General features: G+C 46.3%; 1 protein-coding gene and 1 long non-coding RNA gene across 4 annotated transcripts in view; both read left to right on the top strand.

The window, feature by feature from the left end:
- The first annotated feature begins 111 nt into the window (after positions 1 to 111).
- Positions 112 to 12,968, top strand: part of ATP7B (ATPase copper transporting beta) — a 77,466-nt gene continuing 64,609 nt past the window's right edge. Inside the window, exons 1-2 of one of the 3 annotated variants that reach the window (XM_065901828.1) lie at positions 112 to 202; positions 824 to 928. In XM_065901828.1, coding sequence (XP_065757900.1) covers positions 875 to 928 — 54 coding nt within the window. In that variant the 5' untranslated portion in view covers positions 112 to 202; positions 824 to 874. The other 2 variants (XM_065901827.1, XM_065901829.1) reach the window with 2 other exon arrangements.
- On the top strand, positions 6,969 to 8,558 carry LOC136144436 (uncharacterized). Its single transcript, XR_010658546.1, has 2 exons — positions 6,969 to 7,316; positions 8,328 to 8,558. It is a non-coding gene; the product is annotated as an uncharacterized lncRNA (long non-coding RNA).

Here is a 12,968-nt window from a genome sequence, read left to right as displayed (position 1 = left end):
GGTCCCAGCCCCCTCGTGGGCGGAGCCGTGGGGGGAGTTGGGCATGGGGAGGGCGTGGCCTGTGATGGACAGTCGGTGCACCCGCCCTCGGCCCCCTCCCCCACCGAAGCCCCCGCTCAGGCGCCCAGGCACCTCTTCTAGAGCCCCGCCGCCGGTCAGAAACCAATGGGAGGCTCTTGCGCGTCTGGGATCGATTTTCCAGGTGCGGAGTTCACAACCGCAGCAGCTGCAGCGTTTCGGATCCGCGGAGCCCTGGAGTCAGGCGCGGAGCCCCAGAGGGAGCTGCGCGGAACGGACCCAACGGTGACCCCCGCCACGCCGCACCTTCCTGGCCGGCAGTGGGCGAGCCTGGGGATCTGCATCTCCGACCCGGTCTACGCGGCTCGACCTCGCTCCTTTTCTCCCTTGGCACACGCCCAAGGCTGAAGACAGACCGAGGCCAGAGCGCACCGGTCCAGGAGGTAGCGGAGATCCGTGAGGGGGGACGGGCCCGCCCTGCCTGGGTTCAACTCGGCCGAGGATACTCGGGCACCGACAGGCCCGTCTCCGGGTGTGGGCGAGGCTCTGTGGGTGTGGGTGAGGGTCTCCGGGTGTGGATGAGGGTCTCCGGCCCACCCTCCCCTCAAGCTCTCTTCCCTGCGCCCCCCAGGGCCAGGGGCGGAGTGGCGCGCAAGTTTGAATTAGCCGGTGGGGGTCGAGCTGCAGATTCCTCCTCTGAAATGCAGGTGCCGGATTGGGTTAGAACCGAACCACGAGGATGCTACCCACGGCGCGCTCCTACTCTCCCTGCGTTTTAACACCGCGCTTCTCGTCCCCTGACCAGGTGACCCTGGCCTCCGAGCTGAATCACAGAAGAAATTAGTTCCTCCGCGAGATGAAGCCAGAGGAGGAGAGACCGATTACAGATCGCGAAAAGGCCAGTCGGAGAGTGAGTTACCTTCCCGGGGTGCTGTGTGCGCACACCTGCCTGGAGGACCTTCGGCGCTCACCTACCATCCTTGCTGCGCTCGGCGCGTGGTGTGCGCGGGGGAGACTCCTCGGCGCGTGGTTTGTTAGAGAACACTCTTTAGAAAGGGCGTGCTAATAACTGGTTTTCAGTAACAGTTTAAAACCCAACACTTTTCTGTTCGTCGAGGAGTTTGATGCTGGAGAGGTAAAGTGAGAGTTGAGTTGTTTTGTAAGATCTCTGATTGCCCACTTCGTGTAAATTACCAGTTCTGAAAAGTTCGTCAAGAATTGGTGCATAGACCCCTTCATGGTCTATCCAGGTCCTGTGGTGGTGTTTTGTTGTTGTTGTTGTTTGTTTATGAAGAACTATTTCGAATTCATTTAAATTATGCAAGTAATTTAGTGTGGTCTCTTAAAAACAGGACACAGATATTTAGCAAGAAAAGCAAATCTATTTTCCAGTGTTTTTCTGCTCATGTTCATAGGTCTTCATTCATTCAGCAAATACTTACTGAAAACATTTCTCAGGCACAGTTTTGGAAAAGGAAATGCATTGGTGTTCACATACCTGTTATGTTAATGCATATCTGTATCTCCAGAGAAATCTTCAGGTTCTTGTGTATGTGGTTTTAGAATATTTGTTATTATTAATCGCCTAGTTGTGTCCAGTTCTTTGTGACCCAATGAACTGACTGTAGACTGCCAGGCTCCTCTGTCCATGGAATTATCCAGGAGAGAATACTGGAGTAGGTGACCATTCCCTTCTCCAGGGGGTCTTCCCCACCCAGGGATCTGAACCTGGGTCTCAGGCATTGCAGGTGGATTCTTCACCATCTGAGCCACCAGTGAAGGTTTTACCTAAAAGAGATCATGTAGTGTGTGTGTGTGTGTGTGTGTGTGTGTGTTTTACCTAAAGGAGATCATTTAGTATGTGTCTGTGTGTGTTCCAGTCTAACAGTATATTTTGGAGATTGTTTCATGTTAGTACATAAGTGTCTGTGTAACTTAGTTTCACCTCTGCACAGCATGGATGCTCCATAGTGTATTTCTTCTTTTCCCATGGGTAGACATTCTGATTGCTTCTATTTTTTCTCTCTCACAAATTATGCTGTAGTGGACATTGTTGTTCGTGATTTTTCATGCTGACTTTTGAGTATTTCTCTAGAATAGATACCTGTGCTTAGTCACTTAAGTTGTGTCCAACTCTCTACAAGCCTATGGACTGTAGCCCCGCCCCAGGCTTCCCTGTCCTAGAGATTCTCCAGGCAGGAATACTGGAGCGGGTTGCCATTTCCTCCTCCAGGGGATCTTCCTGACCCAGGGACTGAACTCAAGTCTCCTGCATCTCCTGCATTGCAGACAGATTCTTTACTGCTGAGCCCCCGGGGAAGCCCAGGATAGACGCCTAGGCCAGGGTTGCTGATCTGAAGAGTAGACTGTGCCTTTCCCACAGATTGCTGAAATTGATTGGACAGCGTTATTGGACTCCCTTTTGGGGTGAAATTCATCTAGGCCCTGGTTGTGTAGAAAGGAAGGAAAAATGGATCATGGATGGGCAGAGAGAGGCTGCTCAATAGTTGGTTCTTACTGGGATGACTCTGCCTTTAATGGAGGAGCAGGGAGAACACCTGTGGGGAGGGGCAGCTCATAGAGAAGACTTAAAACTCTTAGGGTGCCCTCACCGCTCTGTCCAGTAAAAAAAAATCATTATCTTTCCAGATCAAGCTCAAGACCTGCCTCTTCTTGACACTCTGTAACTGTCTCTGTTCATGCCTGCCTCACCCTCTTCTGGATTCCATTGATAACGCTGTCAGCCAACATGATTGAGCTTCCTATGTGCTGAGCCCTGTGTTTGAGCACTTTCCATTCCTCTCTGTTCACGCTCATTCAGTCCTCACAAAACCTTTTGATGTAGGTATTTTCTCGTCTTCACCATTTATTTGACAGTTTTTTTCAGTACAGGCATACCTTAGAGATACTGCGCTTCAGTTCCAGACCACCACAGTAAAGCAAACAGGCATTGTTTGGTTTCCCAGTACATATAAAAGTTGTGTTTACACCATGCTGTCATCTGTAAAGAAGGCTGAACGCTGAAGAATTGATGCTTTTGAACTGTGGTGTTGGAGAAGACTCTTGAGAGTCCCTTGGACTGCAAGGAGATCAAACCAGTCCATCCTAAAGAAAATCAGTCCTGAATATTCTTTGGAAGAACTGATGCTGAAGCATCAATCCTTTGGCCCCCTGATGCAAAGAGCTGACTCATTGGAAAAGACCCTGATGCTGGGAAAGATTGAAGGCAGGAGGAGAAGAGGATGACAGAAGATGAGATGGTTGGATGGCATCACTGACTAAATGGACATGAGTTTGAGCAAGCTCTGGGAGATGGTGAGGGACAGGGAGGTCTGGCGTGCTGCCATTCATGGTGTCATAAAGAATCAGACACGACTGAGCTACTGAACAACAACAACGAAGTGTACAATAGCAGTTTGTCTAAAAAATGTACACATCCTAATTTAAAAATAACTTGATTGCTAAAAAATGCTAACTGTCATCTGAGCCTTCAATGAGTCATAACCTTTTTACCAGTGGAGGGTCTTGCCACTACCAGCTGCCACTTGCCAGCTACCAGCTAATCATGTGTCACTCCACATGATTCTACAAGTATGAAGCCACTAGCCCCTGCAACTGTTGCCCTTCAGCTCACCCTGAAAAGAGTTCAGGGCAGAGATCAGGAATGAGGTACTCTGTGCTCTCAGAAAACTAGCAGAACAGGCCTTCAGATAGTTAGATATTTTCAGATTTTATGAGCCCAGTTTCTTGGATCTTCTCATACCTAGGAAAACACTAAAATCATTAGTAGAGGCCTCTGCTCCATGTGACTGGCAGCAAGCAATCTTCTTGAAAGATGTGTACTTAACTGCATGCATCCCCTTTTCCTAAAATCATATATATATCCTGACTCCCCCCACTTTGCAGCAGTTCCTTAGAGCTATCTCATTGGAGGCCCACATGAAACTTAACTCACAACTCTCAGTCTGAGCATTTTTTTTTTTGGTCAATACCTCATCGTTAATGGCTGATGACTGATCAGGGTGGTGTTTGCCGAAAGTTAGGGGTGACTGTGGCAATTTCTTAAAATAAGACAACAGTGAAGTTTGCCACATTGATTGACTCTTCCTTTTATGAATGATTTCTCTGTTTGATAGCATTTTACCCACAGGAGAACTTTCAAAATTGGAGTCAGTCCTCTCAAACCCTGCCTTGATTTGATCAACTAGTTTGATAAAGTTTATGTAACATTCTAAATCCTTTTTTGTCATTTCAGCGGGTCTTCACAGCATCTATACCAGCAGTAGATTACATCTATGAACAAACCACAGTCTTTGTTCATTCATAAGAAGCAGCTCCTCTTCCATGAAAGTTTATCATAAGATCGCAGCAATTCAGTTACTTCTTCAGGCTCCCCTTTAATTCTGCTTCGCTTGCTTTTCCCTGGAAACTCAGCTGGTAAAGAATCTGCCTGCAATGGAGGAGATCCCAGTTCGATTCCTGGGTCAGGAAGATCTGCTGGAGAAGGATAGGCTACCCACTCCAGTATTCTTGGGCTTCCCTGGTGTCTCAGCTGGTAAAGAATCTGCCTGCAATGCAGGAGACCTGGGTTCGATCCCTGGGTTGGGAAGATCCCCTGGAGAAGGGAAAGGCTACCCACTCCAGTATTCTGGCCTGGAGAATTCCATGGCTGTATAGTCCATGGGGTCGCAAATAGTCAGACACTACTGAGTGTGTAGAAAGTCACTGAAAGTGACTTTCACTCACTTACTCACGCTTGCTTTTCTACCACATCTGCAGTTACTTCCCTCATTAAAGTCTTGAACCCCTCAAAGTCATCCTTGAGGGTTGGAATCAGTTTCTTCCAAATTTCTGATAATATTGGTATGTTGACCTCTTCCCATGAGTTGTGTGTGTGTGTAGTTGCTCAGTCGTGTCTGACTGTTTGCGACGCTATGGACTGTAGCTCACCGGGCTCCTCTGCCCATGGAATTCTCCAGGCAAGAATACTGGAATGGGTTGCCATTTCCTTCTCCAGGGATTGAACCCAGTCTCCCCACATTGTAGGCAGATTCTTTGTTGTCTAAACCACCAGGGAAACCCATGAGTCATGAATATTCCTAAGAAGAGTAAATGAATAGTGTTATTCTGATGCTGAGAGGTGTGGCGAAGTACATGAATCAGGGGAGGGGCATTAGGATGACATGGAAGTGGAGGGCCTCTTTTAGGCAGGTGATTGGGGAGTTCTTGGAGGAGGTGGCATTTGTGTGGAGACCCAAATGATTCAGATTTGGGGGAAAGTGTTCTAGGTTGAAGAACCAGGGAATGTCAAGCTTCTAAGTTAGGAGTGACCCTGAATGTCTGAGGAGCAAAAGAAAGCCAGAGTGGCCGGAGCAGAGGGAGGTGGGGGAAGAGGTAGAACACAAGGTCAGGGTTCATCATCTTTACAGATGGGGAAACTGAGGCAGAGAGAAGTTAGGTAGCTCGCTGGAAGTCCTGCAGCTGGTAAGGGGCAGATGTGGGATTGAGTCCCAACTTGGTCTTTGTCGATTTCTCAGATGTGTATTTTCTTCCAAACTTACTTGACAATTGGTCGTATACCACTTACCTTTGATCAAACTTTTCTTTGCAATATGGTTTTGAACAGAGCTTTCCTTTGCAACTCTGTACTTCTTGGAAGTAGGTACCAGGTTAGAATCATTTAAAAACTACTCTGCATAGCACATAGTAGGTGCACCACAGTGGATCTTGAATAAAGAATTAGACCATGATCCCCTCCCCTGGTCTTCTCTTCAGAGGCCTCCCGTGGGGCAGCAGTGACCCTCCCTGAAAAGGAGGTGGCCCGTGACCTGGCCATTGGCCTTCAGGCCACGAACACTGGAGCACCTTCTGTTCACTTGTGGGGGCTGAGCAGAGGGATGCAGAGATGAACAGAGGTCCGCCCCGTGCTCTTGGAGCCAGCAGTCATAGGTGCTGGAGCAGAGGTGTCCTCGAAGGGTAGGTCGCACAGACAAGGGTGATCGGCCTCTCCTGGGAGGGAGGGGTGCAGAAAGTGCTCTGGAGGCAGTGGTGAGGTCTTGGAGGAGGAGTGGACATTGGCCAGACTCACAGTGGACTGGAAGGAAGGATGTTGCTGGTAGAGGACAGGACTGGAAGGATGCATTTGGGAGGCTATGAGTGGCTTGGAAAGTGATTATGGAAGGCCAAGTTTTTCAGATCAGAAGTTCGGACTTTATGCCCAAGATAGGAAAGTTTGAGACACTCCTCAAGGGAGTGGAGCTGTTGGAACCTTGCTAGAGGCCTTGGACAATGACCAGCACCATCCAGACTGCAGGTGGCTGAAGAGCCTAAAGAGGAACTGGGAGACGGCTGTTTTGCCCCTTTTTTTGTGGAGTCTACACTCCTGAGGGTCCTAATGTCAGAGGCCAGTGGTTATCCTGGCAGCCCCAACACAGAGCGCATCTGGTACTGTTGTAACTGGGGAATACATTACAGGGGTGTGAGCATGCTGGCTTTATAAATGTGTTTTTATCTGACATGCATTCTCCTCTCCATTGCAAGCATGGGGATAGGCCAGTGACATGAGCACTGTTCACTGATAGCATAGCGTGGATAGTGAGAGTCATTTCCTAGGCAGGTTGATAAGAAGTCTAGGGGTCCCCAAGGAGAGAGAGGTCTGGAATATTCAAGGAGGAAGAAAGGACAAACTTTTTCTTCCCCTCTACATTCTTTAGGATTATATAACAATAATGTATCCTGCCTGAGGACAGTCTTTGGATTAAACCTTCTGGCCAATTCTGTTATCTTAAAGCATAAATTATGGGAGTAGGTCTGGTCTTTACAAGGATGTATCCTGCCTGAGGACAGTGGATTAAACCTTCTGGCTAATTCTGTTATCTTAAAATGTAAAGTATGGGAGTAGGTCTGGTCTTTACAAGGATGTATCCTGCCTGAGGACAGTCTTTGGATTAAACCTTCTGGCCAATTCTGTTATCTTAAAATGTAAATTATGGGAGTAGGTCTGGTGAGGTCTTTACAACCTCCAGACATTCTTTGGATTCTTTGGAGAGTATATAACTCCATTGCTAACACTAGCAAAGGGGTACTGTTTCTGCCCCCTTCTGATGTCTATGTCAGAAGCTTTCTCTATCTCCTTTATACTTTAATAAAACTTTATTACACAAAAGTTCTGAGCGATCCAGCCTCGTCTCTGGCCCCGGATTGAATTCTTCTTCTCCGGAGGCCAAGAACCCGGACGTCTTTGTGATTCAGCAACAACCTTTCATCTTGGGGGCTTGTCCGGGATCCTTCAGGACAAGGTAAGGATGCTTGGAGCTCTAGTTCTTTGTTCTCCTAGCGAACATGTTTCCTGCTGTACTTTACTAACTCTACGATGTGCTTGTGTGAATGAATGACACGCCCTGCGCGGAGCAAGTGAGAAGCCCTGGTCTGCAGTTCCGCGGTAACCTCATGTGGCTTATGGCAGAAACCTGTTGGGGGTTTATACCGACTTACCAATGCCAAGAGGCACCCAACGTCTCCTTCGGGAATCAATTAGAAATGGGCAAAGCGTGTGGACCGCACTCTCCTTTCTCTGCCAAGCTTTTTGGTCTCTTTGACCATTTCTTAACTCCTTGAAAACTAGAAGTACTAACCTAATCTGTTGGATCATAGACTTTCAAGGGACTTGTGATCTGTTACTGCGTACTATGACTTAGGTTCCCAAACTTGGGTTGGTAGTCAGGAAGCACCTAGCCTTGCTAGGCATGGAAAGTTTGGAAACTAGATGGAGTTCCAGCTCCAAGAGCATCTCTGAGGTTAAAGGTTACTCAGATCGGAACTACAAGGGATATTTTTCTTCCTTTGGTAACGCTCTTAGTGGATAAGAGGCGGCTCATACCGGTGTGGTGACGCTTGGAAGAAACATCTCAGTTTCAGTTTATATCAGTCTTACTGTGGTCGGGAATATACTCAGGATCGTGCACAGGCACTCAGGTGACGAATGTATCCCCCAGCGGTTTAGCCTGGGAGGCATTCTGGAAGGTTACTCTGATTGCACCCCGGGTGGCATCAGAGGCAAGCACAGTTTTAATGGTGAGGAGCTGGACGTCAGTCAGGGATGCCATCAGGTCTACCCCTGGTGCATCCCCACCCCGTCTCGGTGGTGGAACCGGGAGGGACAAGTCGGTCGCCTGCGTCAGTAAGGGACAGACTAAGTCTGACCAGGGAAGGAAAGCTTTGGTGTAAAGTCTGTCTACACTCCCATCTAGAGCAGGGAGGGATGCCTCTGGTAGAAAAACAGCGCTGGTCGCTTTTTTTCTCTGTCACAGATGGGAGCTAACAATTCCAGCCTCACTCCTTTGAACTGTATCCTGAAAAACTGGGATAGATTTGATCCCCAGGGCTTAAAGAAGACACACCTGGTCTTCCTATGTGATACTGCATGGCCGCGGTACCCACTGGAGGACGGCGAACGGTGGCCAGTTGGAGGATCTCTTAAGTATAATACTGTTTTACAATTAGACCAGTTCTGTAGAAAACAAGGGAAATGGGTAGAAGTAGCATTTGTGTTGCCCTTTTTCTCTCTGCGAAATATGCCAGACTTATGTCCTAAGGGTATAGATTTGGGTGTGACTCCTTCAGCTCCCTCCTGAGCTCCTACTTTGCTAGATGAGATGGAGGACAGGAGACAAAGAGATAAAGAAAAGCAGGTTTCTCCAATCCATCCCTGGGATCATATGCATAGAGCAGAAAGAGAGACTGAGGAACAGCCACAGACGCTGTTGCCTCTTCATGAAGCACCCACCGGGAGAAATAATCAGTCTATGAGAGTTAATAAACCTTTTTCTTATCAAGAAATACAAAAAATCAAGGAGGATGGGAGACTATTTAGAGGACCCAGAAAAATATATTAGAGCTTTTAAAGGTGTTCCTCTGCTTTATGACCTTACTTGGAAGGATGTGATGTATATCTTGGGACAAACGCTGACTTCCGACTCAAAGACTTGAGTCTTGAGTTTTGGGAAAAGCGGTTGCTTATGGAGATGAACGGCTTGGTAATGAATCAGTAGGGAAGAGGGAGGACCGCCCTCCCCACTGGGAAATCAGGCCGTCCCAGCTACAGAACCAGACTGGGACTACAACACAGTGAAAGGAAGATGGGATCAGAGTCATTTTGTCAGATGTATTCTTGAAGGACTCAGACAGGCGTGTGCTAAGCCTTTAAACTATGGCAAATTGGCAGACATAGAACAGTAGGAGAAGGAAGCTTCTGGTAAATTCCTAGGTAGACCAAGAGGAGCCCTTTGCAGATTCACTGAGATTGATCCCGAAAGTGAAGAAGGAAAAGTGATCTTAAAGGATAGATTTCTCACTCATTCGGCTCCAGATATCCACTGTACGCTATTAAAACAGGCGTATGGACCAAATCAATGTTTAGATAATCTGTTACAACTGGCTCAGACAATCTATTATGGAAGGGAGTATGAGGAAAAGAAAGGCAGAGAAAGACAGAGGAACAGGTGGAAGCCTTCACAATGGCTGTGAGAGCCGTTCTTAAACAGCCTGAGAGAAAAGCCCAGAGGGACCCAGGTGAAAAGGGATGGGCTTGCTATTGCTGTGGAAAGGAGGGGCATCTCAAGCGGGATTGCCCTCAGGGATCTAAGCCGCCCCCGGCTCCATGTCTGGTCTGCAAAGGACCACACTGGAAGAGAGACTGCCCCCAGAGACGTAAGTTTCAGGGGTCGGACTCTCAAGACAATCAGGACTGAGGGTGCCCGGGGGTCCCCACACAAGCTCCCGTCCTAATTACACCTGAGGAACCCCGGGTATTGATAACTGTGGGAGGGCAATTTGTCAGTTTCCTTTTAGATACTGGGGCAACTTACTCCATGCTTACTGAAGCCCCTGGCCCACTTTCTTCCCGATCTGCTTCCGTAATGGGACTGTCTGGATGAGCCAAAAGATATTATTTCAGTTATTCTTTATCTTGCAACTGGGATTCTGTGCTGTTTTCACACAAGTTTCTGATTGTGCCAGAATCACCCTCATCCTTTTTGGGGAGGGATATACTGAGCAAAGTCCATGCCTCTGTATTCATTAATATGGAGCCCTCCCTTTCTCTCCCTTTAGTTGAACAAAATGTAAATCCTAGAGTATGGGCTGATGGAAAATCTGTGGGTCGAGCACAAAATGCTATTCCTGTGGCTGTCAAGCTCAAAGACCCTCACTTATTTCCAATGAGAAGTATCCACTGAAACCTGAGGTTAAAGAAGGGTTAAAACCCATCATTGGGAATTTAAAGGAGCAGGGACTATTAGTTCCCTGTAACAGTCCATGCAACACTCCTATGTTGGGTATAAAGAAATCAAATGGTAAATGGAGATTAGTTCAAGATTTACGAATAATAAATGAGGCTGTGGTTCCTTTACACCCCGTGGTGCCTAATCCTTATACTCTATTGTCTGAAATTCCTGAAGGAGCCAAATATTTCTCAGTAATTGATTTGAAAGATGCCTTCTATTCAGTGCCTTTGGCGGAGGAAAGTCAATCTCTATTTGCCTTTGAAGACCCTACACAGCCAGCTTCTCAGTTAACCTGGACAGTTTTGCCCCAGGGATTTCATGACAGTCCTCACTTATTTGGACATAGTTTATTATGGTATCTACAAAACTTTAATAGCTCTGAAGCGGTGGTGTTACAATATGTAGATGGTATTTTGCTCTGTGCTGAGACAGAGGAAGCTTATTCACGAGCCTCAGAAGACTTCCTAAACTTTCTGGCAGGCTGTGGTTACAAGGCATCAAGAGAAAAGGCTCAGGTTTGTCAACAATCTGTTAGATATCTGGGCCTAATCATATCAGAAGTGACTAGGGCCATAGGCCCGGAGAGAATTAAACCTATACTAAATCATCCCCTACCTATGACTTTAAGACAATTGAGAGGATTTTTGGGAATCTACAGGCTACTGTCCTATTTGGATTCCAGGTTATGGGGAACTTGCCCGGCCTTTATATAAACTTATAGCTGAAACCCAGCAGGCCCGAACCGACAAACTGGTTTGGTTTGCAGATACTCAAAAAGCTTTTAAGGTTCTTCAGACTGCTGTTCTGCAAGCTCCCACTCTGAGCTTGCCCACAGGGTCAGAATTTAACTTGTTTGTCACTGAAAGAAAAGGTATGGCCTTGGGAGTTTTAACACAACCCAAGGGCCTCACCAGCAACCTATTGCTTATCTAAGCAGAGAATTAGATGTAATTGCACGTGGGTGGCCCCACTGTCTATGAGTAGTTGGGGCACAGCGGCGTTATTAGCACCTGAAGCTTTAAAAATAATTAATGGACGAAACCTTTACTGTACTGACTTCTCATGATATGAGTGGAATCTTAAACTCTAAGGTTAATATTTGGATGACAGATAGTAAACTTAAATATCAGTCATTGTTGTTAGAAGGACCAGTAACTAAGCTCAAAGTTTGTGGAAATTTAAATCCTGCCACTTTCCTTCCTGAGAAGGAAAATGAAACACCTGATCATGATTGTTCCCAATTCCTAACTTTAAACTATGCATCAAGTCTGCAAATACCTTCAACAATCGCATGTGATGCCTCTTCTTAAACTTCTTAAACATCTAACAACCCTAAGATGGACTGATGTAACTATGGACATAATGTGACTTTTCATTTTGATGACTGTTTGGCCTTACATTTGTAACTGGATAATGGGGTTTTCTAACCATCTAAAAGCTTTTAATTTACAAATGGTTGTCTGAGCTCCTATGAGTGCCACAGCTTCCTCCAACTATTACTTGGGGCCCCTAGATCAGAGACCCTCAATATGAGGGTTAGGAGAATATGTTACATCTAAATGTAAGACCAGAAACTATAAAACCTCTAGAGGAGAACATAGGCAAAACACTCTCCGACATAAATCACAGCAGGATCATCTATGACCCACCTCCAAGAATACTGGAAATAAAAGCAAAACTAAACAAATGGGAACTAATTAAATGTAAAAGCTTTTGCACAACAAAGGAAACTATAAGCAAGGTGAAAAGACAGCCTTCAGAATGGGAGAAGATAATAGCAAACGAGCAACAAAGGATTAATCTCAAAAATATACAAGCAACTCCTGCAGCTCAATTCCAGAAAAATATATGACCCAATCAAAAAATGGGCCAAAGAACTAAACAGACATTTCTCCAAAGAAGACATACAGATGGCTAACAAACACATGAAAAGATGCTCAACATCACTCATTATCAGAGAAATGCAAATCAAAACCACAATGAGGTACCATTACACGCCAGTCAGGATGACTGCTATCCAAAAGTCTACAAGCAATAAATGCTGGAGAGGGTGTGGAGAAAAGGGAACTCTCTTACACTGTTGGTGGGAATGCAAACTAGTACAGCCACTATGGAGAACAGTGTGGAGATTCCTTAAAAAACTGGAAATAGAACTACCATATGACCCAGCAATACCACTCCTGGGCATACACACCGAAGAAACCAGATCTGAAAGAGACACATGCACCCCAATGTTCATCGCAGCACTGTTTATAATAGCCAGGACATGGAAGCAACCTAGATGCCCATCAGCAGATGAATGGATAAGGAAGCTATGGAACATATACATAATGGAATATTACTCAGCCATTAAAAAGAATTCATTTGACTCAGCTCTAATGAGATGGATGAAACTGGAGTCCATTATACAGAGTGAAGTAAGCCAGAAAGATAAACACCAATACAGTATACTAACGCATATATATGGAATTTAAAAAGATGGTAACGATAACCCTATATGCAAGACAGAAAAAGAGACACAGATGTATAGAACAGACTTTTGGACTCTATGGGAGAAGGCGAGGGTGGGATGTTCTGAGAGAACAGCATTGAAACAAGTATACTATCAAGGGTGAAACAGATCACCAGCCCAGGTTGGATGCATGAGACAAGTGCTCAGGCCTGGTG

Source organism: Muntiacus reevesi, chromosome 11, assembly GCF_963930625.1.
Source record: "Muntiacus reevesi chromosome 11, mMunRee1.1, whole genome shotgun sequence".
Taxonomy (NCBI): domain Eukaryota; kingdom Metazoa; phylum Chordata; class Mammalia; order Artiodactyla; family Cervidae; genus Muntiacus; species Muntiacus reevesi.
This window is presented reverse-complemented; position numbering and strand designations above follow the sequence as displayed.